The following is a 25837-nucleotide window of genomic DNA, read 5'->3' as shown; positions in this document are numbered from 1 at the left end:
GAAATGAAGAAGAATTTTTACCATACTAATTGTATATTATCACCACAACACTACCCATGGACATGTGGGGACTAAGAGGATGCAGCAGAACCTGCCCACAAACTACTGACAGTCAGGGCTTCTCCAGACGAGAGGCCTCGTCTTAGCAGAACACATTCTGGGTTCGCCAGTTCCCATCCCAGAACAACAGACTCTGCTCAGCCTGCCAGAAAACAGGGTAAGAGGATCACTGCCATTTCTGAACTCACAGCTCTGTGGTTGCAATTAAAAACTTGTAACTGCGATTTGTTAAAAAAAACAAAAAAAAAAAAAAAAAAAAAAAGGAAGAAAAACACCCTAATCACAACCCGAGGGAGGAAAAACACCTAGTTGAAACCTCACAAGAGCATACACTGAACCTTCACAAAGAGTCAGCCCCCTAACACGCACACTTTGGGATATAATCATACATGGCCACAAAAGTGTAGGTATAAAATGGCAGCTTATGTCTTGAAAAACAATAATAAAAATACCAATAATTTGAAAAAATGTTGTTTTTTTTTTTTAAAATCAGGTGCTTAGAGGCCAGAAATCCTCTATTCCATTCTGGAATGTTTATAAGGCATTTTGTTATTTAACTATAGTAGAAATAACTCTTGGAGCACAATCGTCACATATGGATACTATCCTGTAGCTGCTGCAGGAAAGAGAAAATCGACTTTGCCATATGGCACTGTGACTGGAGGTTAATCAGAATAGTACATTTTGAAGGACAATGGAAGCACAACCATTTATGTTCTTAGGGGTTTGAAGATTCTCAACGTGTTGAATAGCCTCAGCGTTAGGCAACGTTAATTTGTCATAATGTGCAACTAAAATGTTGGCAGGTCCAGAATACATCATAAATCCAAGAAAAATCCATTAAAAGTAGCTGACAAATCTCTAGTCAGATGTGAAATGTGGATAATAACTTCATCCTGAAAGAATAAAACACTGTATTGTACACATCATCAACTTTAATATTTCTCAGGGAGTGTTTTCTAGGGTAATCATTAATTAACTCATTAGGATTCTGTTGAGGACAACTGTTAATTACCAAGAGTCCTTCAAATTTGAATTTACTTCAATTTACTTCAAATGCAAATGCTCCGAAAGGGGAAATAAATTATGGTTTTGTTGTAGAAACAAAGAGAATCACGGACACATTCTATGCTAGTGACAATTATATTCCAGGTAAGGATCCTGGTTATTGGTAGATTAAAAGGATACCCATATAACTGAGAAATCTGAACACTGGATATCCGTGTGATGCACACTGATCCTTCTCTAGAGTCCTCCACCAAGTCCCTGACAGCCAGTTTCTCCTGGTGTGGTGCAGCGCTCCCCACGGGGTAAGACTGCCCAGCTGCCCTCACATCTGAGGGATGCACTGATGGCTGAGGAAAAAAAAAAAATTTAAAAAAAAAAAAAAAATCTTTTCTCTCCAACTCACAAACTACCTGTGAGCAGTTTGGTCTGGGCCAATAAGCAATACTGTACAGAGTAAGAGGGAAAAAAAAAAAAAAATCGATTCTTCATATTTTTGCAGAACAAGAATTCCAAGAAAATCTTATTAAAAATTTTAAAAAGCAAGGGGAAAAAAAACCCCAACGTATTAAGCACTAGAAGTAAACAGTTGTAATTTTTCCTGTCAGAGCTGAAGTCTTACATCTCCCCTTCAGCTTTAGTTAGAATTCGTTTACAAAACCGCGCACACTGTATTTATTTTTATAGCATAAACACAGATGGCAGAATCAGCCTTCTATATGAACAACATGTATCAGCAATTTCACAGATGGTGTAAAATTATGTATCGCCATTACCAAACTTTATTACTCATATAGTAGATTTTTCTCAGATATTACATAAATTTTGATAACTAGGCATCAAAAAGTCGTAAGCTTTTACAGTGATGATTTTGGCACTGATTAAACAAAGTACCCAAGCAGATGCTTAACTTCAAGCACGTGCTTAAGTTCAGTGAGAGTCAGTGGCATTTCAGCAAAGCAGATGTTGAAAAGAGTTGGGCTCAACTCTTCTGAAAAATAAGCATCTCATTAATTGCTTTTCCGAACTGTGCCCTTAATAATCAGGGTTCGTTGTGTACGCGTGTACCTGTGAATAGCCTGCTTTTACTCGTAACATGACATCACCGCACCGTTTCCCAGATGCTTTGGTAAAAGTTACTTAAAACGCAACGTGCGTACTTGAACTCTGGAGAATACAAGTATCACGTAACCCATAAAAGTTGTCTGGAGAGAGCGCGAGCCCCCGCCTGGCACTGGAAGGAGCCTGGCTGGCTGAGGACACCCCGGGCAGCCCGAGGCCAGCGCCCGCCGCGCTTTGCTCGCAGGTTTCCGAAGCGCAGAACCTCACCTCCAGCTATGTCCAACGGCCCGTTCTTTTTGCGAAGCTCAATGACAGCTTCCACAAACTCCTTGCCGCCTTTCTTTTCCAAAGTGCTCCCTGAACAGAGAATTGTTATTTTACTCCTCTGATCCCAGGTTTCCACAGCAGACATGCGACTCATCATTTATTTTTTATTACATCACTCTAGAGTTTTCTGCCCAAACGTTTTTTTTGGGGACTGCAAAGTAAGATCTAAACCTTTTGGGACTTCAGAATTAGCTAGTCATTAAAAACAACAACAACAACAACAGAAAGAAAAAACCAAAAAAGACAACCCTAACAACCCAAAAACCTCACATCGGTATCCCTCGCTAACATTCTCAGACTCTGATTTTAATGTCAAAACATCTGACATGACATCCCTACCTCCTTCCTTATCATGAGCATCTCTTAGTGTGAAATGTTCCAGAAGAATGTGCTAGCTCAAGAGTGGTTGAAGGTTCATCATTCTTTCCCCTAAGATTCATTTCCCCTCTCTGTTACAAATTGTTTTAAAGAGCCATTTGCCACAATAAGAATTTGAAACTCACCTGATCTTGGTCCCTGACCCCAACAGGTGGCACCAGGAATGAAACAGTCTCGTGAGTGCAGCGGGCTGCTTTACTTGGTAACTGCCCAGCTTGTTGAGCCACCTTTAACCAAGAGGAAGAGCCTCAGAAATAAGGAGAATCTCTAAGGAACACATTCCTCCAATGAACTTCTCTAACTACAGCTAAGGAGCTGGACAAAGTCATTCTGGGAGGAGAAGAGCTGTGCAGTGTTTCAGGGCAACCAAAAGGTATGCTGTTTACAAAGGCAGTCCATCACTAAATGGTTTAGATCTTATTTTGCAGCTCTAGTTTTAAATATTAATATATTTAAAAAAAACAGCCCAAGAAAGCATTTTCCTAACTACATAAGCAACCCACGTAATTTTGCACTGTGCATATTAATTATAAAGGTAATAAGTAAAAAGCAGTGATATCATAAAGGCTCTGATTTATTACTTTGAAAACTGATTTCCAAAAATTCAGAACTATGATCTCTAAAGATCTAGACATTTATTTGGTGAAACCCCTTACTTTCACTGATGAAGAAAGAAAAAAATGCATTTTCTGATGGAAGTGCACATAATATATGCTTGAGGAAGCAGAGTCCCTCCTCCAAGATTCAGTTTACTAAATAGGATTATAGCCTTAAGAACTAAGAGGACTGCAAGATGCTTTTCTTTTGACACCATTGTTAAATTTCTTCCAAAATGAAGATTAAAAAAGTTGAAAACAATGCATTTGTTTGTTCATTCAAAAACTGACTCTGTGACCCTGCCTCTATTATGCTGTTGGCGGTTTATTGCTTTTGGGGTACAAAAGCTGAGGACAATTAAAAAAAATGTATGCTTTTTCTTTTGCTTTTTTTTTCATAACCAATTCACAATGGGTGTTTGCCAAAAGCAGGGCTACAAGGTCAGACTGTGTAGGTCAGAGCGTAATTCACTCTTTGTGCTCATTTAAGTTTTTTTAGATAAATACTTTGGTCTAGCTTTATTCAGACAAACTCCCGACTAAGAATTTTCAGAAACTCAAAGTTACCTATCCCTGTGCAATTGAGTGGAGGGCACCATCTTACAAATCTCCCGGAAAAAGACAGTAATGGCTTTATTTGTAGCAGCAAGGTGTCTTAGGAGAGTGTGCTAGGAAAGGAGATCCACCCCAGAACGGAGGTGCTGGGAAAGGCGCTGCCAGCACCCTGTGCTGCACCCGTGGCTGACACCAGGGTCTTAAAACATCTTATAACTCCGACAGAGGAGGGATGGGGAGGGAGAGAAACAGACTTCCATTCTAGTTAGAGTTGTCTTGTACGTATTTCCATATCAGTCCTATTTATATTTGTATATATTCCAGTTATATTCCCCTTGAGTCCATGAACTCAGATCAGTCCTAAAACCCATGACATTCATAATCCTTAATTTCTCTTGTTTCAAGGAGAAACGTAATTAAGCCTCGTGCAGAACCTAGGAACAGAAAAGATCTATTAAGTAGGTCATTTCTTTGCCATTGCAAAGCTGTTGTACATTTAATGGAATTTAGCCTAGTTTGGTTTAATTCAATCCAGAAGGATCAGCTTTTTCCCTTCTACTGGGAATTAATTTATAATTAAAAGCAATGAACAGCCCTGTCAGTTTATTTCACTGAGCTCTCCTTGCAGATCTGGTACAAAGAAGAGCAGAAGTAGTATTTGGTATGAATCAGTAAGGTTTTTTGCATTTACTCCTCAATTATGTTCTTCTGATTAACAGTGAGGGCTTATATTGAAATTGTATTTCAGAACTATGTTGTAAATTAGCGTCATCTAGGAAAGGACATACTGTATTTAACCATTTTCCACTACATTAGCAAGTTTCTTGATGGAAGTCTTGCTTCACAGCTTCAAGATTAGTAGCTTATTTGCTCACAGGCATAAATATGTGTCACTCCCATGAGAATAAGATCATTATCTCATGCTTTCCAAGCAGGCATTGGTATCAGTGTTGAAAACAGCGTTAGCAGAAATTTAGGCTCTAAAATTCTCAGAATAAGCCCCCAGTACATTTAAATTGTTAGGGAAAAAAACAACAAAAATTAAAAAAAAAAAAAATTTAGATGGGTAAAAGTTAATCATTGGAAGCTAAGCATTTGTGCACTTCTATTCTTTCTTACAGCAGTCAGAGGCAACAGGAACCTACACTAAGGAACGAGCAGTACAGCTTCGAGACACAATTTTCTTTGTAGGGTAGCAAAACATTTCTATGTCAAAGGGTAGGAGACAAGCACATTAGCTAAATGGGTCTGACAGACTTTAGAAGCCTATTCCTCAGATACAGGGTATTATGACACATTTATTTTAACGGCTCTGCATAATGTTTAGCCAGCCAAGTCACAGCTGTTCCTGCCCCACAGGCTCTGCAGAGCTACATTTGTCTGTGTGTTACTCAGCAAGGAGCCCCTTCAGAAAGAGCGGGTGTTGTAGAAACGCCAGCTCCACAGCTGGACGTGTGTCCCCCCAAGCCTGCACCAAAATGGGGCATCAGGCATGGAGGGAGACCATCTGCACAGCGATGATGGGGTTAAGAGGAGACATAGAACAGAGGCTGGGAGCAGGTGACTTTTTTTTTTTAAGCACGGTGGGTCATCACCCTTACCAGCAGCTTCTGTATTCTGCCCGAAATCTGATTTGCCTTCTCAAATTACCAAGGCAGTTCAGTTAAAGTATTGCTACCCTTTCAGCAAATCCTTCAAAATACTGTACGAAGAGAGGGGTATTACTAAGTTAAGAGTTACTCAGGGGACACTTAAGACACTGAATTAAGATGTCTGTCATGTTTTCCATCATGCCTTCTCTCATCGGTGTAGCTTACATGACTGACTGCCTGAAAAACATCCGTGGAACCACTAGCCGTGTGCTTGTGGGCATAAGGACCGTTGAGCAAGGCCAGGAAGGTAATCGGTCCACAAGGTGAAACATGAAAAGAAAATCCCTAACCAATCTTAAGAGTTCAGAAAATATAGACGGGCTAGATCCAGCATGTCAGATGTGAACATCTGAAACTTGGCGGAGAAGGTGTACTGGAACTGGTTAGAAATCTAAAGATCAAGCCTCAAACCACATTCAAGACAGGCATTTAGCATGTCAAACCAACAATGCAGTAATTCATTTTCCTTGGTCACATGCCTGCGTTGAACGTACTGTTCCTGCACTTCAAATTTTGGCGGTGTGTTCTAGTCTAACTTCTGAAAGTCTGATTTGGAGATAAACGTCAAAAATGCCTACTGAGTTCGCAATTATTCATTTTATCATCAGTCAGGACTGCTGGAAGTGAGAAATGAATGCAAATCTGCATAGCTACAACAAGCTTGTGGCTGCTGATTGACCATGCACACACATACAAACTCCGCAGCACTGAACTTTCCATTACCTACTTCACCACCGGTGTAGAAGTCAGAGTTTGTCGGGTGAACGACAGCATCACTGTCGATCGTGGCAATGTCAGCCTGTACAACTTGCAACTACAACAGGTAAACAGATGTATATCAACCACGTTGGACAGAGACCCAGCACAGGCTCTACATTTACACATGTACCAACGTCCATATTTTCCTACCTTTACATCTCCAAACCTTGCGCCAAAGGAGTATGCTGAGTTGTGTGTGCAGGTGTGTGTAGAGAAAGGGGTGTAGGGAACAGGAGGAGGAATATTGAGTATGACATGATCAAATAAATGTTAAAATGACAAGTCAGAGCAATCACATGAGACCATTTCCAAAGTTTTTAAATCAGCTAATACCCCATTTCACTTTGCAGAAACCTAGAACAACCAGTTCCCCACAGAGCATGACACTAAAATATGGAATCTGTTTAAAAAAAGAAATTCAGGATCATCAAACCAAACAAAATAACTAGTTTCTCCATTTTGTCAGCACCAATAAGCTGACAGGCACTAATCCTCATCTGTACGGCAATTCATCATTTTGTTTCTAAAGCTGACAGTCTCCTTCATCTGGAGGAAACCATGTATTTGCAGACAGCACTGTACTGAATTTGCTTTAAAAAATATAAATGATCGATCTTGTATTTTAAAGGTAAGGCATATTTTCTAATTATGTGTTGGAACGGCTGAGACACATGTAAAAATATACATATTTCTGAGAAAGGCTGATTTAAAAATTAGCCTTCTTAAATCTTTTTCTTGTTAAATTACTTGTGTACATTCCCATAGGAAATGCAGTACTACAAGAATTATGGGTTGTATTCCATTAAGGAAGTTTTAAAAAACCAGAGCAGCAGGTGTAATGAAATAAGGGAAGGCAGTACATAATGCATAAAAGTTAATTTTTCTTTTGCTGAAGAACAGACTGTTGTTGAAGGGGGATTTTTTTTTTTTTCCAGTCTGGAACAAGACAAGCTTTAAAAGTAATGCACCAACTATGACAGTATCTACAAGTTCAGCATTGGTATAATGTCTGTATTTGTTTTCAGATGAATGTGAAAGTGACAGGGAGTAATTGAAGGATAATGGAAACAAATTATTTGACTGAATTAAACATGAAATCAAGGTAGGAAAGATTTGGGACAGGTAATTATCTAATCATTCCTCTTTAAAAAAAATGTATGCCTACTGAGTATCAGAAAAAAAACCAAGACTGCCATTAGAATGGAGAAACTGCTTATTTTGAAAACAACCTGACAAAAAAGTATTTTAGTCCTCAAAGTATCCAAATAAGAAACCCCCCAAAATAGCTAACAGTCACATATGATCATTATGGAAAAGAATTTAAATGATTTGTTTTAACTGAAATCAACTTGAAGACTAGCAATAGCTGAACATATTCAGATTTGGTGAAAAAGTCTTTTGAATACAGTTCTTCGGCCAAACGGAACCTGGAAGATTTGAATTTCTGCTCTTATTAGATGCATGAAGCCCTAGAGAGTAAATTCTGGGTTCCATAATTTCCATGTGACCGTTAGTTGTGTCAACCCATGCCCCATTTACCTAGGTCATCTTTAAGGTCAATGTCAGCATTGGTAGGATTGATAATGGCCTCCACCTCGAAGCCGGCTAAATTACTGATTTCACTGTGAATAAGGTTCAGCTGAAAAGAAAAGCATGAGGTGGGAAATAACAGGACAGCTGGGAAATCACAGAGAAGCTGCAGAAAAGTGAGCTTTGCAACACAGATGGAGATAGCATCACTGCAAACAAATATGCAAAATAAAAGGCAGGTCATAAAGGAGGGTTATTATCCAAAAAAAATGCAAACACAAGACTCAAACACTGGTCACACTGGGAGGATGTGGATGCACCTACTAACAAGCTCTGGTTTGGCTTTGTGTTGGCCAATATTTGGGATTCTTATTTTGGCATTATCAGAGGGTATTTGCTTATTTGCTTCTCCTCAAATTACAGATGAAGGACACCCTAATCATTTCTTACGCATCAATTACAGGAATGTGCCATGACCACTCAGCACTGACGCTGGATAAAAGGTGCTGCTCCTCTTCCTTTAAGCCAGCAAACACGAGCGTCTCTTTGAGAAAGCACACACTGGTCTCCAGCAATTCCTCCACCCTAACAAGGGGACACAGTTCTTTCTCTTCCCTAACTAGTGGTCACTGTATTCCGTACCGCAGGCACTTCAGTTTTCATTTGCACAGTTCTGCTGCCTTTGTGAATGGCTGGTGAAGTACTGTCAGCAGCACTGCTATGTACTTATTGCTTCTAGTTTTTATTTTATTTGCTTTACTTCCTTTTGTCGTTGATGAAAACGGAGATTTTAACCCCACCCACTAACGGCCATTAACTCCTCTCATTAACAGCCCTGTATTTAAAGCATACTTCTCAATTGCTGTCTGAATCATTACCAAAGCAGAAGGATTCCTTACGGCCCTACAGTAAGGTGAGGAAACAGCACAGATATCTAGAGATTAACCTCGCATCCGCGCTCTGTGTTCTTAAAAGAATAAAAAGAATTAATGAAACAGGAGGAAGTGCAGATTTCATCTTCTAGCAACACATTTTGAGCAAGACTTCCAAACTAGTGTATAAAATAAGAAGTCATTACCAGCAATGGTAACAAACTGATCCTGCCGTGCCATACCAGCGAGGATGTTTCTTTGGAAGTGTTTAGAGGTGTAAAGTAAGAGCAAAATTTACTTATACTGACAGTTCAGGGGTCTCATCATAGCGTCTGACCCCACACCACAGAAACAACTCTGTAATTTGAGGCAATTCGATGCCAAACTTGGCAAAGGTGAAAACTGCAGTAGCTGACAGGTACGTGAGGAAGCTTTGTGACGGGGGTCTGTGACACTGCTTCGCAGCCAGCGTTGGGAAATTTGATTTCACGTGCACCAAGTTTATTATTGTCAAAACTTAGAACACTCTAAAGCGCAAAAATTTTTCCCCGACTCTTTCATATGGGGAGATATATTATCTACATCATAAATTATGCTTCTGTCTACGAACATGCATTAAGGTGATTGTTTCAGTAGCTGATTAGGAAATAGGGAAAGTAACTATGAAACAGAAAGTTCTCATTCATTTATGCAAGTCCTGAAGCCAGCTGCAGTTAAGCCAGGCTTTCCTTCTAATACAAAGCCTGCTGGGTTCAAGCAATGAAGCATAACATATACATTCAGGCATGGCAATTAATCTCATCAATAACTGAATTTTGTCTCTTGATTTGTAATCCACTTTCTGTAAACTTAACTCTTCCAATCTTCTGCTTGTGTATGTGAGTTTATGAACAGGGAACATGAGCCAGTTCATGTAACTAATACAAGTGAACGGGTCATTTAAGGAGGCCAACATCCATATATTTAAGTTTTATGAAAAAATTATTTCCATTTCATTCATGTGATTATATGAATTGACCTTCTTTCTCTTTTTAAAAGCCTGTAATTTCGTGTAATTTGCATATGTTGCTTGAGTAAACTACGTTCCCTCAAAAGAGGGTGATTTTGGCTAAAAATGAGTGTAATTCAGCCCTGGTTTAAGTATGGGTCTGTTCAGGAATTTGTAATAAAACCCAAGAAAGCTTGCTTTCCAAATAGCTTAGAGTCCTTTAATACTTCACATGTGGTGACTTATTCATACTTGAGTTTGAGTCTTGAGTTTGACTACAAGCAACTGCTGTTTAAAAAAAAGTCAAATCAAACCAAACCAAAATGTTAAAGAAACTTTATGAATTTTGAAATAAAAAAAAAATAAATAAACCAACAAAACACATGCACACACCAAAAGACTGTTTTGTGGAGATTTTAGTATGTTCCTAAGCAGATTTTGTTCATTTTATAGGTGAGTCTCTTTGATCCTTAATTCTGTGTTCTACAAGCTTTTGCCCCAGATCTATTGGCCGCAGACCATTTTGGTTTCAGACCTTTAATCTACCTCTGTGCCTACTCATATATGGGATTTACGTAGCAACCAGCTCGTAATTAAAGTTTCAATTTAACAGCAACAACAAAATGCTTAAAAAGCTGCCCATCATTGACAGCACGTGTTGGCAGCTGAGTATTATTTTGCTAATCTTTGCATTTACTGTTCAATGCACTGTTAGCTATCCGATTGCCAAAAGCAATTAAAAAAAATCAGATGCTTTCCCATAGAATTAAATCCTCCAATGCGTAGTTGCTCAATTTTACTACCCAATAGTGTGAAGCATGAAGGACCACTTTTAAAAAAAAAAATAGGCACAACTGGCATATAAATGTGCAACAATAAATGGACATAACTTTAGGTAACATTTAAATCAAATGTTAGTTAGATAAAATGCAGATGGCACTTAGCACATCCATGAGTACTTTCTGAGCCAAGCTTTGCATTTCTTATTTCAGACAAAATTACCTTTAAAGTCTTGGAACTTTTTCTGGTATGATTTTCATAGAGAAAACTGAAGATGCCTGTTGCAGACAACAAGCTGAGGTCTCTCTGAAAGTCCAAACCCTAACGCTTAGACTTGAGGTCTTACAACTCTGCCTCTACTCCGTAATTGTCTCAGAAAAAACAAACTAGTTAACGTGCAGAATACCATGTTTCCATTGGGATGTCACTTGGAGGATGTACGATCGGTTACCTATTAACTAGATTTTAATACTTAATTAGTGTAGCACTAATACACTTTTACAGGTATAACTGAAGGGTTCTTTGCCATTTCCTGACCTCTAAGAATTTCTAGCTCAGTGTCAGCAGTTACCTGAAGATTTAAAGCACTAACAGTACTTTTAAAAAACAGAACAGTACCCAGGTTTGTAACTTCCTCATTTGTGTTTTCAGTAATTAAATCTGGAGATACTGGAAGGATGAAGAGCCATTCTTGCAAGTAAACCCCTTCCCTTTCCCTTCTGCAAACATGGAGCTAAGAAAAAGATTTTTCCATTAAACACTTATGAATGACGTGATACGAAGAACAGGGTTATTTTCTTCCCTCTCTGCACCTTGTAAATTATTTCCTGATCTAGCAGATAGTGGTTCTGCAGATCAAAGAGACAGGCTGTAAATGTGTTCAAGGATGTCACAGGAGGTTTGAAAGACACTGATTGTTTGGTTTTTTCCAGTTTCAGGTTTCTGTGTTTGCACTGTAGTTTATTAAAAACACACAGAATGTGAAAGTATACTGAAAATCTGTATGTACAAATTTTTAAAAAATCAAATAACTGTGATTAATACAAATATTTTTGCTTTTCAAATGGAAAAGCTCAAAAGGTTTTAACATATTAAGCTTTCCTGCCATCCATGTGAAGAGTGTAACTGTATCTCCATTTCACTAATGGGGAAGGCAACAGAAAGAAAAGGTGATTTACAGCATCTCTCAATCAGCCAAAACCAGAAGCCGGGACTCTTGGTTTCCCGGCCTCCAGCTGACACACCTAGACACGCTGTCCTCCCTAGCCAAGAGACTACCAGAGTTTTCCTTCCCTTAAAACGCGGTTTAAGGAGAGTGAGGCTATGCTGAAAGCTCCCCCACACAGGCAAACACCTTCTGTCCTCACACGCTTTGGAAAAAAAACAACATGCACCAGTCTAAGGAATTGAACTGCAACGCTACTGTCCAGAACAGCTACTGAAGAAAATCCGTAGTTCATTATGTTTACGAATACTGGGTGGCACTAATTTAAGACAACTATAACAAAACCGATTTTTTTTTTTTCTGTTAAGCATCAGACTTAAACATTTTAAATATTATCTTTTTAAACAGCAATTGCATGTAGAAGGGGCTAAGCAGAAGCATTTTACCTGATTCAAAGTCACTAGAGTTTTCATAAATAATTGTTATACTTAATTTGTAAATTTTCAAAATAAATAAATTATTTGAGCCTTCCATGTGTCACTTAATTAACAACCACCGCCATCAATGAGGTTGCAGTCTGTTAAATAGCAGCAGACATCCTGGCACACCCAGGAGCCTCCTGGCCCATGCAAAACACACCTCAAATTTAAGAAGGAGGATGCATTCAACTCCCACTTATTCCACGATTGAAAGTTTTATCTTTGCCTTTTTTATCACAAGCAAAATCAAAATTATTTTGATAATTTTGAAATGCATGTTTTAAAAATAATTTCTGGGGAAATGTCTGAAAATATCTCTAGGAATAAGACACTAATTTTTTTGTTTGTTTTTTTATGCTAAATAAAATCTCTTTGATCACTACAGCGCAAATGTTTCAGCATTTTAAGTTTTCCACATTTTCAGTGTTAAAAGAATGGTCTAAATGTTCTATTGTGGGGGTAAAATCAGAACAAATACATTAATACATTATTTATCAGCTCAAACAAGGTGAGAATTTAATTTTTAACTCACACGTAATAGGATACAGAAAATTCTTATATATTTGTTAGACATAGCCTACTCTTCTTAGATTTTTCACTAACCATTTACTGCCTCTGAAGATAGTTTCTCACAGGGAACCAAAAGCAAAATATAATCTGTGCTAGACACATCTCAGCAGCACCTATGCATTCCCTACCCCTCAGAAAATAATCCATTTCATTTGGAGTGCTCCCTCACAGGAGACAAATGGGTTTTCATTTTCCTTTTCATTTTCTCTTTTAATTATGTGTACTCTGTTACAAACAAAGGCTAACACCTGGCCCCTCTCACACATAGGGCTAACTGACAACAAACCAGTACGAGGATGGATGTGCCATACCAATAATTTTTTCAAGGGGCTGCACTCCAAGTGAATGAGGAAGCCAGAAAGTCCATTTCCCAGCACAAGGTGCTCACTGGAGAGCTCTAACAGACACTGGCTTTGCTCACCACAGCTTAAAGTGGTCCTGGAGTTGCTGATTCTCCTCCACTGAGCCCAACAGCAAAGCCCCACTGATTTGCTGGGTCAGTCTTGCTGGAACACAATGCTAAGTCTTACTACAGGTTTCCTACGGTAACTAAAAGGAGTTTAAAATCAGGTCCAGAAGCCTGACATTACTCGCTTTCTTGAAACAGTAGTGTAGTTTATAAATTTTGGGTTCTAATTTAGTCATCAAAATGTTTTTTTAAAATATGTTCGAAACCACCCCCCTAGTAGTAGTCAAAAAACCCTACCAAAGCAGCAACCTAGCTCTAGCAGTAAAATTAAATGTGGAAAATCAGAAGTCTTGCAAAAAATAACATTACTCTCATGCATGTTAAACTTGGCAAACAAACTGTGGCAGTATAAATGAACAACCTCAGTATGAAATAAAAATGAGTCAGAGGAGATACATTCCACAATGGACAATGGCTCATCTTTTATGACTTACAACACAATGATCTGATTACTGAATGATAAAAGAAAGATGCAGTTTTACTTAACAAAATTTTGTATCACGAACTAAAGGCAGGTTTCAAGACCAAATTAATTTAATGAATTGTCTCTTTAAATGGATCCTCTCTTTAAGCAGACATGTATTTGTATTAAACCACCCCACGTCCTAAAGCATATTCACAAGGAAAAAAGGATTGTTGACTTCTAGCTTTTCATAAAAGCATCATTCATTATTACACAGCATTAACTTTTGTAAATAACAAAGCAGAACAAAACAGAAAACCACTATTATGAACAAATGTCTAAAATAGGTTTTTGATAAAAACCTGAAAATCGTTTACATCAGCAATGAAGTGGGCTGCCCATTGGAAAAAGACATTTTATTCTTAGAATAATCTCATTTTTAGCAGAAGCTTAGCTGTAACAATTATGCTGTTTATGAATAAGGTGAGACAGATTACAAGCACACAGGCTTTCCTTCTATTTGCGTTTTTAATTATGTAGCCATATGAAGACTCATTTAGGTATTTTTTTAAATGTTCTAAAAGTTGTTTCAGAGAATTTCTTTGTTCAAAAACTAATACCATACACCTCCTCAAGTGCTCAGTGGGGAAATGTCCATTGTACCTAGACGTTTCGGGGAAAGGGGGGTGGTGGGAAGGGGTATTCCCTAAGCAGCACTGAAAAAATAGGTATTCATTTATAAAAATGCAGGAGCATACCTTCTGGCCAAGAAACAGACTTTTGGTGGACAGGACCGTGAAACCATCTGCAGGAGTTCCCTCTGTTGTACTGTCAGCACTGGCTGATTTGCTCACTTCTCCCTGCTTCTTCTTCCGAAAATAGAGTTAATTAGTTAACTCAAGGCTGAGAGAAAAACAGTTTAATAACACTAAGATATACGACAAGCCATAAATGCTTACCAGGCAATAAAATGCTAGTACAGTGGCGTTTGGATTTTATCCTTTAGTCTAACTGAAGTGACTGATTACAGCTGAAGGAATCAATAGGAAAAACGACCTCAACATCTGCATATCTACACAACCCTTTTCTTGCTTACGACAGTGCACAATTCAGATGACAGTTGTCTTAAATTTTGTAGGAAGAGATATACACAGCGCCAAACTTTTAACAGCTTTCTAATGGCTTGCGTGGAAAAGGTAATGTCTCTATTTATATGCGTGGGCAGATGTTCATTTTAAGGTAAGAACTAACTTGTCAGAGCTCAAAGTTTCTCTCTCCGTGACAGGAAGTGCTCCCAGATTTCACAAATTTATTTTTAGAAATACTGCTTTGAAATCTGGCCATCCTTAGAGCCAGTGTCAGAATAATACATCTACTTTCTACCTGCCTAGTAGTAGCAAATGGGCTGAACAATCTTCTCTGTCCTGTTTAATAGCATCACCTTCCTTTATCTCCAGTAAAGCTGTAAGGGGAGAAGGAGTTCCCCTCAATCACCATTCCTTTTTTCAACTGTATTACTGAAGTAAAATAATAGGTTTCACGAATGAATTGATTTACTGCGTAAAAATGAGAATTAGGAACATTTTGAAAAGGATGTTTCATGAAGATAGTGAATTGACTGCTGCGGTTATAAACTTGGTTGGTGCCAAAAATAATTTCATATTTTCAATAAAACTACTACTTATCATTTCATATAAACCTTTGGTGACTTAGTATCTGTGCTGAAGCTAAAAAGCACACCTGAAATACTAAGCAAGCCCTGTTCTCCTATCGTTCCTTTCCAAAGTATATAAACTAAATCTGTGGCTGAGCAACCACAAGGACTTTGATGCAAGTGTATGTTGGTGCTTCTAGAAGCTGTAACCATGCTTTATTTTACACAAATGTTTTGAAAATTAGATTTTCATGAGTCCTATTTCAATTCCCCAGGAGTTTACTGTTAGCCAAATACCAATATAGTAAGCAGACAATACAGTTTATTGTGTAGAAGAAAAACAGAACCCCACAACAGACTTCCTGCTTTTGTAATCAAGTAGGAGAAAAAAAATTCCAGATTTAGAGAAATTATTAGTGCATGGTTATTAGAAGCACGACACTTGAAATGTCAGCTACTAGGTGTTCTGCGAGAGAAAACTAAATTCAACAGTTTGAAAAATAAAAAGGTGAAACAATCAGAAGAGTGAGCAAATAACAATAACAGATATACAGGATGAATACAGAAGCTTTGTTCAACCTGGAAGGCACTGTCCATTCCATGTGAAATTTGTGTACTTTTCTTCCTACTTTCATAATCTATTACTTGACAATAGATGTTTTGCAAAAAAAAAAAAAAAAAAAGATTCCCTACTCCTACAAACTGGAAAAAAAAAAAAAAAAAGGAATGTTCTCCATAGCTTGAAAAAAGATCTTATTTGTTTCCTAGCATAAGAAAAATCACATTTTGGTCCTCATGTTCTTCCTCTCACCTCTATACTTCGTTTTGAATTAGTTTCATTACTAAAAATTTAAAAACCCCAAGTCTAAACATGGAAGAATCTCATCTATAACATACTACTAACAACAGAGGAGGACATTTGTGGGTCTTTAGCTCTGTCAAAGAAATTCTGTGCAGCCACAATACAGTTTCTCTGATGCTCAAAAGACTTGGCTACCTGATCTACCAGAATTGCATCCTGCTTCAGGAGGAGTATTTCACACTCCTTGGATTTCATCAAATCAACTAAGAGGAATCTTATACTATACTGGGACAAAACAAAACCCATTAAAAAAACCCAACAAACACCAGAAAACCAGAACACTCGAAAACAGGACTGCTAAGGGCTGAGGACATTATTACAATGCAAGTGACTCGGGCTGTTGTTTTTCTTCAATATTTAAAATTGAAAAATGCTACTTTAGCGTGACTTTACTTTTGAAAAAAAAAACCAACCCACCCAGATTCCCTGTTTCTTGCAGACACATATAAATACTCGAACAAAGTCCAAGCAAGTTTACTCTGCCCAGCCCAGCGCAGGCACCTGCACAGTCCCAGCAAAGTTGCCCCCACAGCTGCTGTGTAAGGTCTCGTTTGCTCACCAGTAAGACACTAGTACAGCCCCCATACGTCCTCTTCTTCTGGCTCTTGGTGCCTCCAGCCTGTGCCCACCTGACAACTGTTTCACACATGGAACAGAGTATTTACAACTTGCTGACCTGTCCTGTACACCTGAGCCACTTCTGAGGTTTTTCAGACTTCCAGCCAGGCTGGGGAGAGGGCAACACTCCTCCTTCAGCATTTGCTTACACTGCCACTGAAATCACTGCTGCTAACAACACACGGAACAGAAAGTCCCTACAGCTACTACTAAGCAAGCTTGTTTGGGTTTAAAATAATTACTCTACCTTGGATTTCCTTGCTCCTTTCTTGCCACCTGTTTTCTTTGATACCGTTTTTTTCTGTGATGGAGACTTTGCCTTCTTTGCTGGAGGTGGAGTGATGATGGCTTCCAGTTTTCCTTTTGATCCCCGCTTCTTTGCCAACAGCTCTGGGTGAATATTGGGTAACACTCCACCACTGGCTATGGTGACTCCTTTCAATAGCTAATAAAAAAACATTTTAAAAAGTTGTAGATGACAAATTCCAGCCTTTACTCACCAATAAATAGAAAATAGCATTTACTGCAAACTTCGTACACTGCCTCGAGTTTTAATTGGTACTTGCATGTTTCTTAACACATTATCCTTGAAGAAGAGAAGTGTGAGATGTATAAAATGAAGCTGATCATGTACTAGATTTTAACTATAAAGGGAATATGTATTCTTCTTGCACATATGCTTGCTACTGTCAGCATCTCTCGGGCTCACACAAGATGTGTTTCTATGAGGCCATGAGATGAAGACTGTTACCCAACTACTAGAAAACCAGACAGCCCCAGCCACAGGGGCTCTGCAGGGCAGCCTGTGTGAGGAAGATGGGACCCCAAAGTCCACAGTTCCAGACTGCAATGGGTACCATGCTGTGGAGAACCTGATATAGGTCCCAACTGATGAATTTTCTTGAAAGTGCATTTTAAAAACATTTTTTTCTTAGAAAAAGAAACTTCAAATGGAGGGTTTATACAAATCTCTATACCTGGAAGTCTTTCTTCAAAAAAATCTTTATGTAGTTGAAGAAAAGCAGATCAATATTCAAAAGTGTGCAGTTCATTCAAGCCTTTAAAAGCAGAGGTGAAATATATCACGTTCTGTATTTAAAACCACTTTAATTCAGTTTTTATACATCTAACTGGGTCTAATTCACTATTGAGGAGAATACAAACAGTGACATCAAAAGTCCCTCGGGTATTCCCACCTTCCGATTCGTGTTTACTGCTCCCCAACCACAACTCAGTGAGACTCCAAGCTCACAAAGGGATGATGAATGGAAAGTATTATCAAATTTCAGACAAAGCCAGAGGGAGGTTGGTTTGTGGATTTTTTTTTTTCCCCTGCCCCATGACAATACATAGATTTGGAAAAAGTGTCTTTTCAGACGTGTTTTTACAGCACCTCATGCTAACGTACATTAATCCTAGCCAGTGCCTCTGGCTGACACCCCAACACTGTAATAATCATGCCCAATTTTTTTCTGGCTACGTTAAAGGCATCTTGAAATCCACAAAGGACTCAGACTTGCAAGCGTTCCAGAGCTCTTAATTCCGTGGTCACAACGACAGACTTCAGTGGGAAGAGGATAGGTCCCACTGAGTCCTAAGCTATGTAAAGGGAAAACAAAAACAAACAAACAAAAAGCATCTACAAGATTTTCTCTGTGTCTCTATGAAGTTTATGACAACGTCCCACTCTAACAAAAGTGGTTGTAATAGTGTGAGGAAATGTCATGTTTCATTTCCATTGCATTTTTACACATTATAATAGTCCTGAAATACATAACTAAGCTGAGTGCTGTAGTTAGGTACACAGGCAGTGTGCTAGGGAGTGAATGAGCTGTTTCCTGGTGGGCTACTCAATAAGCAGAGGTCTTGAGTTACAATTCAGCTATATGGAAAGACAATTTAAAAAGCCCTAAAGGAAATCCTGGCCCTCACACGGCGCAGTTTTTTCTTACCTGATTTAATTCTTCGTCGTTTGCTACAGCCAACAGGATGTGTCTAGGAGTGACTCGACCCTTCTTGTTGTCCCTTGCTGCATTTCCAGCCAATTCAAGAATTTCCGCTGGGGAAAAAGTAAGCCCCTTTTAATTACACTGTGATCATTAAGAAAAATCAATGTTATTTAGCATCCATCAAAAAGATACCTGAATTATATCATGTTATTCCCAACAGCTGTAGAGAACCCTCAATAGACATCTACCTCTAAAATTATAATTTTCTTTTTATATGTCTAATCATCGAAAGACAAATGTATACTTCAAGTCCTGTGGTCTAAACAACTTTTACTTTTTTATCCTTTTAAAGGAGTTCCCCTAGATTCTTGACTTTTCAGTGTTCTTCTCCACAGTACTGTGTGTTTATCTCCTATGATTCTGTTCCCATCAGGTGACAGAGTACTAGATGTGCAAATGTTATAGCTTTTTTCTCAAACCTGTCATAAATGTGAGTTCTGGCTTGCATCACCTCTACTTTTTTATTGCTGCAAGAGATGCTATTCCTAGTTTCTCATTTTTAACATTACGGAAGCATGCAAGCACACCCCCAAGTTAGTACACTAAAAATACAAACTCTGCTGCTACGTTGACCTAATGATTTTTTTTCCTCTATCGGAGAAGAAGCTTCTGTCCAGAAAAAGTAATTGATGCATCATTTTTGTTTGCTCCTAGTAAATTAGCTCCTTAGAAGAAATCTCCAGTCCTGACAAAATACGTTTAACAGCTGTGCACATATGATGGCTTGTACTGGAATTAGGAAACATTAACTTGCTCCCCTGCAAGGATCTAAGAAGTGAAAGTCTAGAGTGTTACCTGCTGACTTATCTGTCTTCAACTCAACAAACCTTAGTCAAAGAATGCAATTATTACAAGAAAGTCTGGGGAACAATTAAAAAAAATGACACAACATGTTTATCTGACTTTGCAATTATGTGCTATTGCTGTCTCCATTATACATAACCTTTCATCTCCCTCTGCACAGACTGTGTTTCACTGTTGCTTTTGCTATATTTCCTCTGCAAACCTGGTAACATTTGGAGAAAAAGAGAAAAAAAAAAGAAAATGAAAACGTCTTTTTTACATCTATCACACACTAATATATTAAAATTTAACATTAGAAAAGGGCATGAGATTGATTTCCCATTTAAGAACTGATTATACCACGACAGCTCTCCCATAAGCTTGCTTTAGAGCAAATAGAACTGAATTAAGACATTAATCTGGAAATGAAAGACTAAAATCAAAGCCCACATGACCACATGCCTTTGCCATAACACATAGTAAATCTTAAGTAATACTATATAGCACAGACTATGGCTTTTCATTAGACTGAATTTAACATGATTCTCCCATTATTTTTCATCGTAAGTCCCATAATAAACTAGTTATGACACCTACTGGAAAACTTCCAGCTGCTTCTGGATGTTCTACAGTTAAACTTCACCGAGGATTTTGGTAGGCTTTCACTGGTTTTGTGTTCTTCAAAGTGCACAATTAACTTTATTATGGGGCGAGATAAAATATTAAGTCTAAGCCCCCCAAAGTAACTCAGCATTTCATGCTGACAATTGCTTTAATTTATTTTTAAAGAAGGATTAGCAGGGTAAGGTCAACCTGACTATGCTTTCCACACCTCCAAAGAACTCAATTAAGCTGACATAATCCTTTTCACATACTTCTCAAAAGCTGCAGCTCAGACAGGGGAGGGTTAGCTTGCATTCCGCACTGCATATAGCGCCTGTAGTGACACGAGACCTGTATCACCTTCCAAAGGACAAGCTGTGCTCTTGCTTACACCCCCACGCCATCGCCACTGCCCTCAGTAAGATTCTGTGGTGCTGTAATAACGCCAGCATCTCCACCTCCCTAGATCAGGAGTTGTTTGGTTTGTATCTCAGCCTTTAATACCGGCTGAAAAGCGCGGGGAAGGATTTGCCACAAACAGCAGACTACTTTTTCGTTTGCCTCCGTTTCTCCCACCTCCACTTCTTCGCTGCATCAGGCACTGCTAACCAGTTGGGCCGTGTTATTCTCTGCAACTGATCAGCATAACTATGCAGACAGGTCATTTTGTAACTAAAGAGTCTAAGAAAGTGTTATGCCTGTAAAGCACAGAGGAATGTTTTATTTGTTCCTCATAAAACTGAAATGTCTGCCTTGTACAGTGGAGAACTGTTCTTGTAAGTGCTAAGCCCTCTTCCTTGGACAGGAAACTCATTTTGAAATTACAGTTTTCTAATGGTCCTTTAGGGAAGTTGAGGTACCCCACTTCCTTTTCAGGAACAGAACGCTTTGCACTGGCGTTGAGGACCACAAAAGAGAAGCTTGGGGAGAGGGAGAGAGGAGGAGGAGGGCACGAAGGGTGGATTTTTTTCTTCTGGCCTTCTCCTCAGCTCTTCAATAACAATCAAGTGTTGCTCAAGTGCAAGCAGAGAGACCCACAGCACAGAGAACAGCAAAACACAGCCCTGCGCACAAGTCCGGTCAAAGGGGGACTGTCCCCTATTTAAAAACAGAAAATTAGGAGGTATTCAAGCTGAAGACAATATAGGCAACAACTTTTTGACTTAGCACTGATGGAGACAAACCTAATCCAAACCCAACAGATCAGAGCACTTACAAATGCTAGAAAGGAAGACTTTCTGGACCCGGATGGGATCTGGACTACTTGCCTGGATTTTGCTTGCAGCCTGCTCACATCTGTTTTATGCTACTTTAATTCTAAAGATTTAAATGGTGTTTCAGCCATATTTTAAACCAATTTTGAAGTAGATGAAAATCTAGTGATCTCTGTAAGGGAGCTGACTCAAATTTCCAGAATTATCACTCTGGATTTAGATGTGGAGCTGGAAAGAGTAGTGGGTGAGAAAAAGTATTGAAAATTGAGATTGGATTCGAATTCTTAGGTCAGACCCATCTTTGGAAGTGCCATTCTATCAGGCTCAAAGATTTGAGTCACTAAAGAGTTCTCTTTCATTAATCTTCCAACAGGAGGAAAAAAAATAGACATTCAAAAATCAACAACTCCTACAACCAAACGGGGTCAAGAGACAAAGCTTTGTTGTAAGTGTTGAGGCAAAAGAAAGTGTTAAGAGCTTCCATGACATCAGGATTCAGTCAGCTTGCATTTATCCAGACAGAAGACCAAAACAAGAAACATTTTACAAAAATGAGGCCTCACAGAAAGGATGTAAGTTGCATAATGTCTATTCCATTCCTTTCATATATTTATTCAAGGCATTTCCCCCCTGGAGAATAATTACACCACCACCACTACTCAGGCAAAAGGCAACTATGAGACACACTTTACAGAGGTACTGAATGCCAAAATCTCTGTTGGGTTTGTTGGTTTTTTTTTCCAAATGAGGAAAATATACAACTTATTCAGTATCATAAACTCCTGAAGGTATAATCTTTCAATTACCACACATTGAAATCTTAGGTTAATATGAAGAGATACCCTTTGTATTTGCACAAACGGCTTTTTTCTGTGCTTTTAAATAATTTCAAACAAAGAAAGCAAACCAGCATGTATTGCTTTAACTGCAGATATAAAACAGTGAAAAAAGCTGTGAGAAGTATATAATTAGGAGAGAAAAAATTAAGTAGGAATGCCATGTCAGCAGGCGATATATTCATGTATGGACAGCTGTTAGGTAGCACAAAAGGGGATGGATGCCTTAGGAGTCTGACTATAATACGAACATCAGTTTGATTTCAAAGACACAGTTGTGATCAATGTATTTTTTTTTCTTTTCAGTCATCTTTAAATGGTTAAAGTGGGAAGAGAAGCTTCAGAAATTTTCTTTTAAAAATTAGCCTAAATGTAGCTCTCATTTATAGCAAATAAAAAAAAAAATCCTCTGCAATGTTTAAAACTACGCAGACGGATATGGACAGTGAAAACTGGCCTGAGCCTGTTCTCAACTCTTGAACCAAAACCCTTTTTTTTTTTTCCTCCTGAGATTTTTAAAAGTACAGTTAAATATTTTTAAAGGAGAAAAGAAAACAGGTTGTATATCTTTGTACTTAAGCCTGAGATAAGACCACAGGAAAAGCTGTTCTCGAGGCATTTCCTACTCAAACAACCAAAAAGTTTTAGAAGTCTCCACAGAAACCTCACCCTGAATTTTTCAGAGCGAGTTCTCATCCTTTACTTGCAGAGACTGATCTCTGGTCATCTCTTGGCCATCCTACTAAGTTCCCAATTTTATTATTTGCATTTCCCCGTTTCACAGTGATACCGCTCTCTGCCTTGAATACCGTTGCTTTGGTATTTCACAACACAACTTTCCAAATCAAACCTCCACACAAGTTAAATGAAGTTAAAATGAAACAAATTGCTATCAGACCTAAACAAAGCAGGCACAGTAGCAAACGCAGACCTGCATGGAAACAAAAACAAATGCATTCTTCTCCCACTCCTGGAGAATGCTCTAGTTAATTTATCCTCATTGTCAAACAAGATATTACTGGTCATTACTGAATAAAACTCCTTTAAAGCCTAAACAACAAGGTCTTTAGCTTATCATGCATTCTGGGCTGTAATACTTTCTTAATGTGAATACTCAATTCAATCTGGTCTGAGTTCATCCCCAAAACGTTTTTCCTTTTTTTTTTTTTTTGGTTTACATCTCAAGCTAAAACACCGCTGTTGCATTGAATCCCTCTGTCCACCTTCTCTTCAGGGAGATGAAATCATAGCTTTGAAAATTAAACCCCTAACAACTAACAGGTGATGTGCTGACACAAGGCCAGTTTCTGAACACGCAAGTTCCAACAGGAACAAGTCAGGGGTTCTAACAAAATTCTGAAGCCTCTCCTCAAAAGAAAATTGAGAACAATATCCAGAAATCAAAGAAAAATGAATGTTGATACAATTCCACTGAGAAAATATGTATTTGCTACAAAGCCAACTACATGACACAGAGTCTGTTTATTGTAGTTTAAATTAATCATCCTCCCATCAGCATTTTACTGACTTCAGAATCATTTTACATGATTCTGGAAGGTTTTAACCCAATCAACCCCAATCAACCAAGACTGTTAAAAGTTTCCTGCATTCTTCTCTCTGTGTATTCCACCCAATCCCCCTGGAATCTGCAGTTTTTAAACGATTCTACCTTCACTCTCACAACACTTTCCCTCTCATGCATTCCAATAAAACAGTTCTCAGCCTTGGTTCAAAGTCATGGAAATTTGATGCAGTGGAAATCAATTCAAGAAATTTTACTGCTTTGAACAAGCCTTGATGAAACCTCAACTCTCAACAGGGCAATCATTCTCTTAGGACACGATAAAAAACCCAAACCCTTCAGTCTTTAGTGTCTGAGCTGTATCAAAACTAAGCCCCTTAAAGGAGAAACTGTTAAATTTACCAAGTTATTGTAAGTTTTGCATTTTTGTGAGGCAGGTGACAGACTGCTGTTTACACAAAACTCAAGTTCAGGCCACAAAAGCCACTTCCACTTAGAGCCTTCTGATCTGACTCACACTTTTCAGCTCTTTTCTACACTTCAATACCGTCCATTATTTTTTGGTAAGATATCCAATGTTATTTAACTTCTAATTTGCTCTGTAAAAGGTATGAGAGTTCACTTTTCAGGGAAACCTGAAAGTGAGTTTAATCTCAAAAGTTAATCTCAACAGTCACCCCATGAGTACTAATTTAAAGAGAGAGCCTATTTCTTCTCCACTGACTTCAAGAATCCTGATCTAACTCAAATTAACCCTTTTTGCTTTTTCACTGGAGCTTCCTCTACCTAGCAGTTTACACTTTGCTGTTACTCCTAACAGTTTACATATGTTTTAGAAATGCACTCAAACATGATTAATATAACTGCTGCCAGACGTTATTTGATCAAGTGCAGCATCTACGCTTTGGCCTGGCTGTTACAGAGTACAGGAGACTACTCAAGTCTTAAGACTTGGTCCTAGCTTAGCCTTTGACCTTTACAGCCACACGTTAGGAACATGCATTTCCAAACATTAGTCAAGTGGCAGATACCAATCATCTACTGAAACACAGTAAACATTAATAATGTTATTAACAAAAGAAAAAAAGGGAAGTTCATACTGTAGTTCTGCATTTTACTGAAGTGACTTCAAGCCCAAGGCTCAAAAGAGGAAATGGATTATGTGTATCAAGGGTGTGCGTACCCATGCCCCTACAAAGAGGAGCAAGACATGCAAGTCAGTGTCAAAGACTCTGCTGAACAATGACCAAAGCTGATGCAATCTTTATATGCTGTGCTCTCATTTTGTGGTGTAGTCATTTCAACGTGATCTGGCAGATGGTGATAATGGCTTTATTAGATAACTGCCTCTGACAGTGAGGGAAGTGGGATTCAATGTTTATTACTGAAAATATTATGACTCATTAAATTGCTGTTGTCTCAAAGTCTTTCCCCCGCATCAAGTCTTTTTGTATCAAGATAGCAATGGAAGCCATAATAAATACAAGTATCTGTAGAAAAATACAACAGTTATTATTTAGTAAATATTTAGAAAAATGTTTACAAATATTTTTCCGCATTACTTTACAGATGCAGTATAGAAGTGACTATATGAGCACATTCAAAAACTTTTTTTTTAAAAAAAAAAAAGTCTTGAGAACAAATCACTTAAAAACAAATCTATTACTTCGGGTGTTCTGTGGTAGGCGAACATAACCACTAGCTATAACTTCATCTGAGCAAAAAATAACATCTAGCCTGACATCCTGTCCCCAGCCAGCGCCCAAGAGCAGATGCTCAGGAGGATTAAAGGAACAGGCAAACTAAAAACGCTATTTTTCCAGAACATTCCCTCTGATTTTAGCCATGTGCAGCTGAGTGGTTTCCCAACTTCAAAATGCCATCTTTGTGTTCAGTCCCCCAATGTTTTTATTTCTGTGGGTGTGTCTGATTGATTTCTGAAACATTCAGCATGGTTTGGTACCCATTTTTGGTATCCATAACATCTTGTGATAACCAGGCTCACTACATCTTTACAGACATTTTTGTAATCTGGAGGATAAGTACTTCCTGTTTGTTTTAAAAATATTGTATTTTACTGCACACC

The 25837-nt window shown here is 38.4% G+C and overlaps 1 protein-coding gene across 4 annotated transcripts in view; it reads right to left on the bottom strand.

Moving 5' to 3' along the window:
• MACROH2A1 (macroH2A.1 histone) overlaps positions 1-25837 on the bottom strand; it is a 47077-nt gene that overhangs the window by 6092 nt on the left and 15148 nt on the right. The window contains exons 3-7 of one of the 4 annotated variants that reach the window (XM_074916589.1): positions 18737-18843; positions 17032-17229; positions 14409-14519; positions 7934-8033; positions 2395-2484 (exon numbers count right to left, since the gene is read on the bottom strand). In XM_074916589.1, the coding sequence (XP_074772690.1) occupies positions 2395-2484; positions 7934-8033; positions 14409-14519; positions 17032-17229; positions 18737-18843 (606 nt within the window). Of the gene's footprint in view, positions 1-2394; positions 2485-6358; positions 6450-7933; positions 8034-14408; positions 14520-17031; positions 17230-18736; positions 18844-25837 lie in introns of all 4 variants that reach the window. The other 3 variants (XM_074916591.1, XM_074916590.1, XM_074916592.1) reach the window with 3 other exon arrangements.

This window comes from Athene noctua, chromosome 12 (genome assembly GCF_965140245.1).
Source record: "Athene noctua chromosome 12, bAthNoc1.hap1.1, whole genome shotgun sequence".
In the NCBI taxonomy this organism is placed as follows: Eukaryota; Metazoa; Chordata; class Aves; order Strigiformes; family Strigidae; genus Athene; species Athene noctua.
Note: the sequence above shows the minus strand (reverse complement) of the source record. Positions and strands in the feature narration are given on the sequence as shown.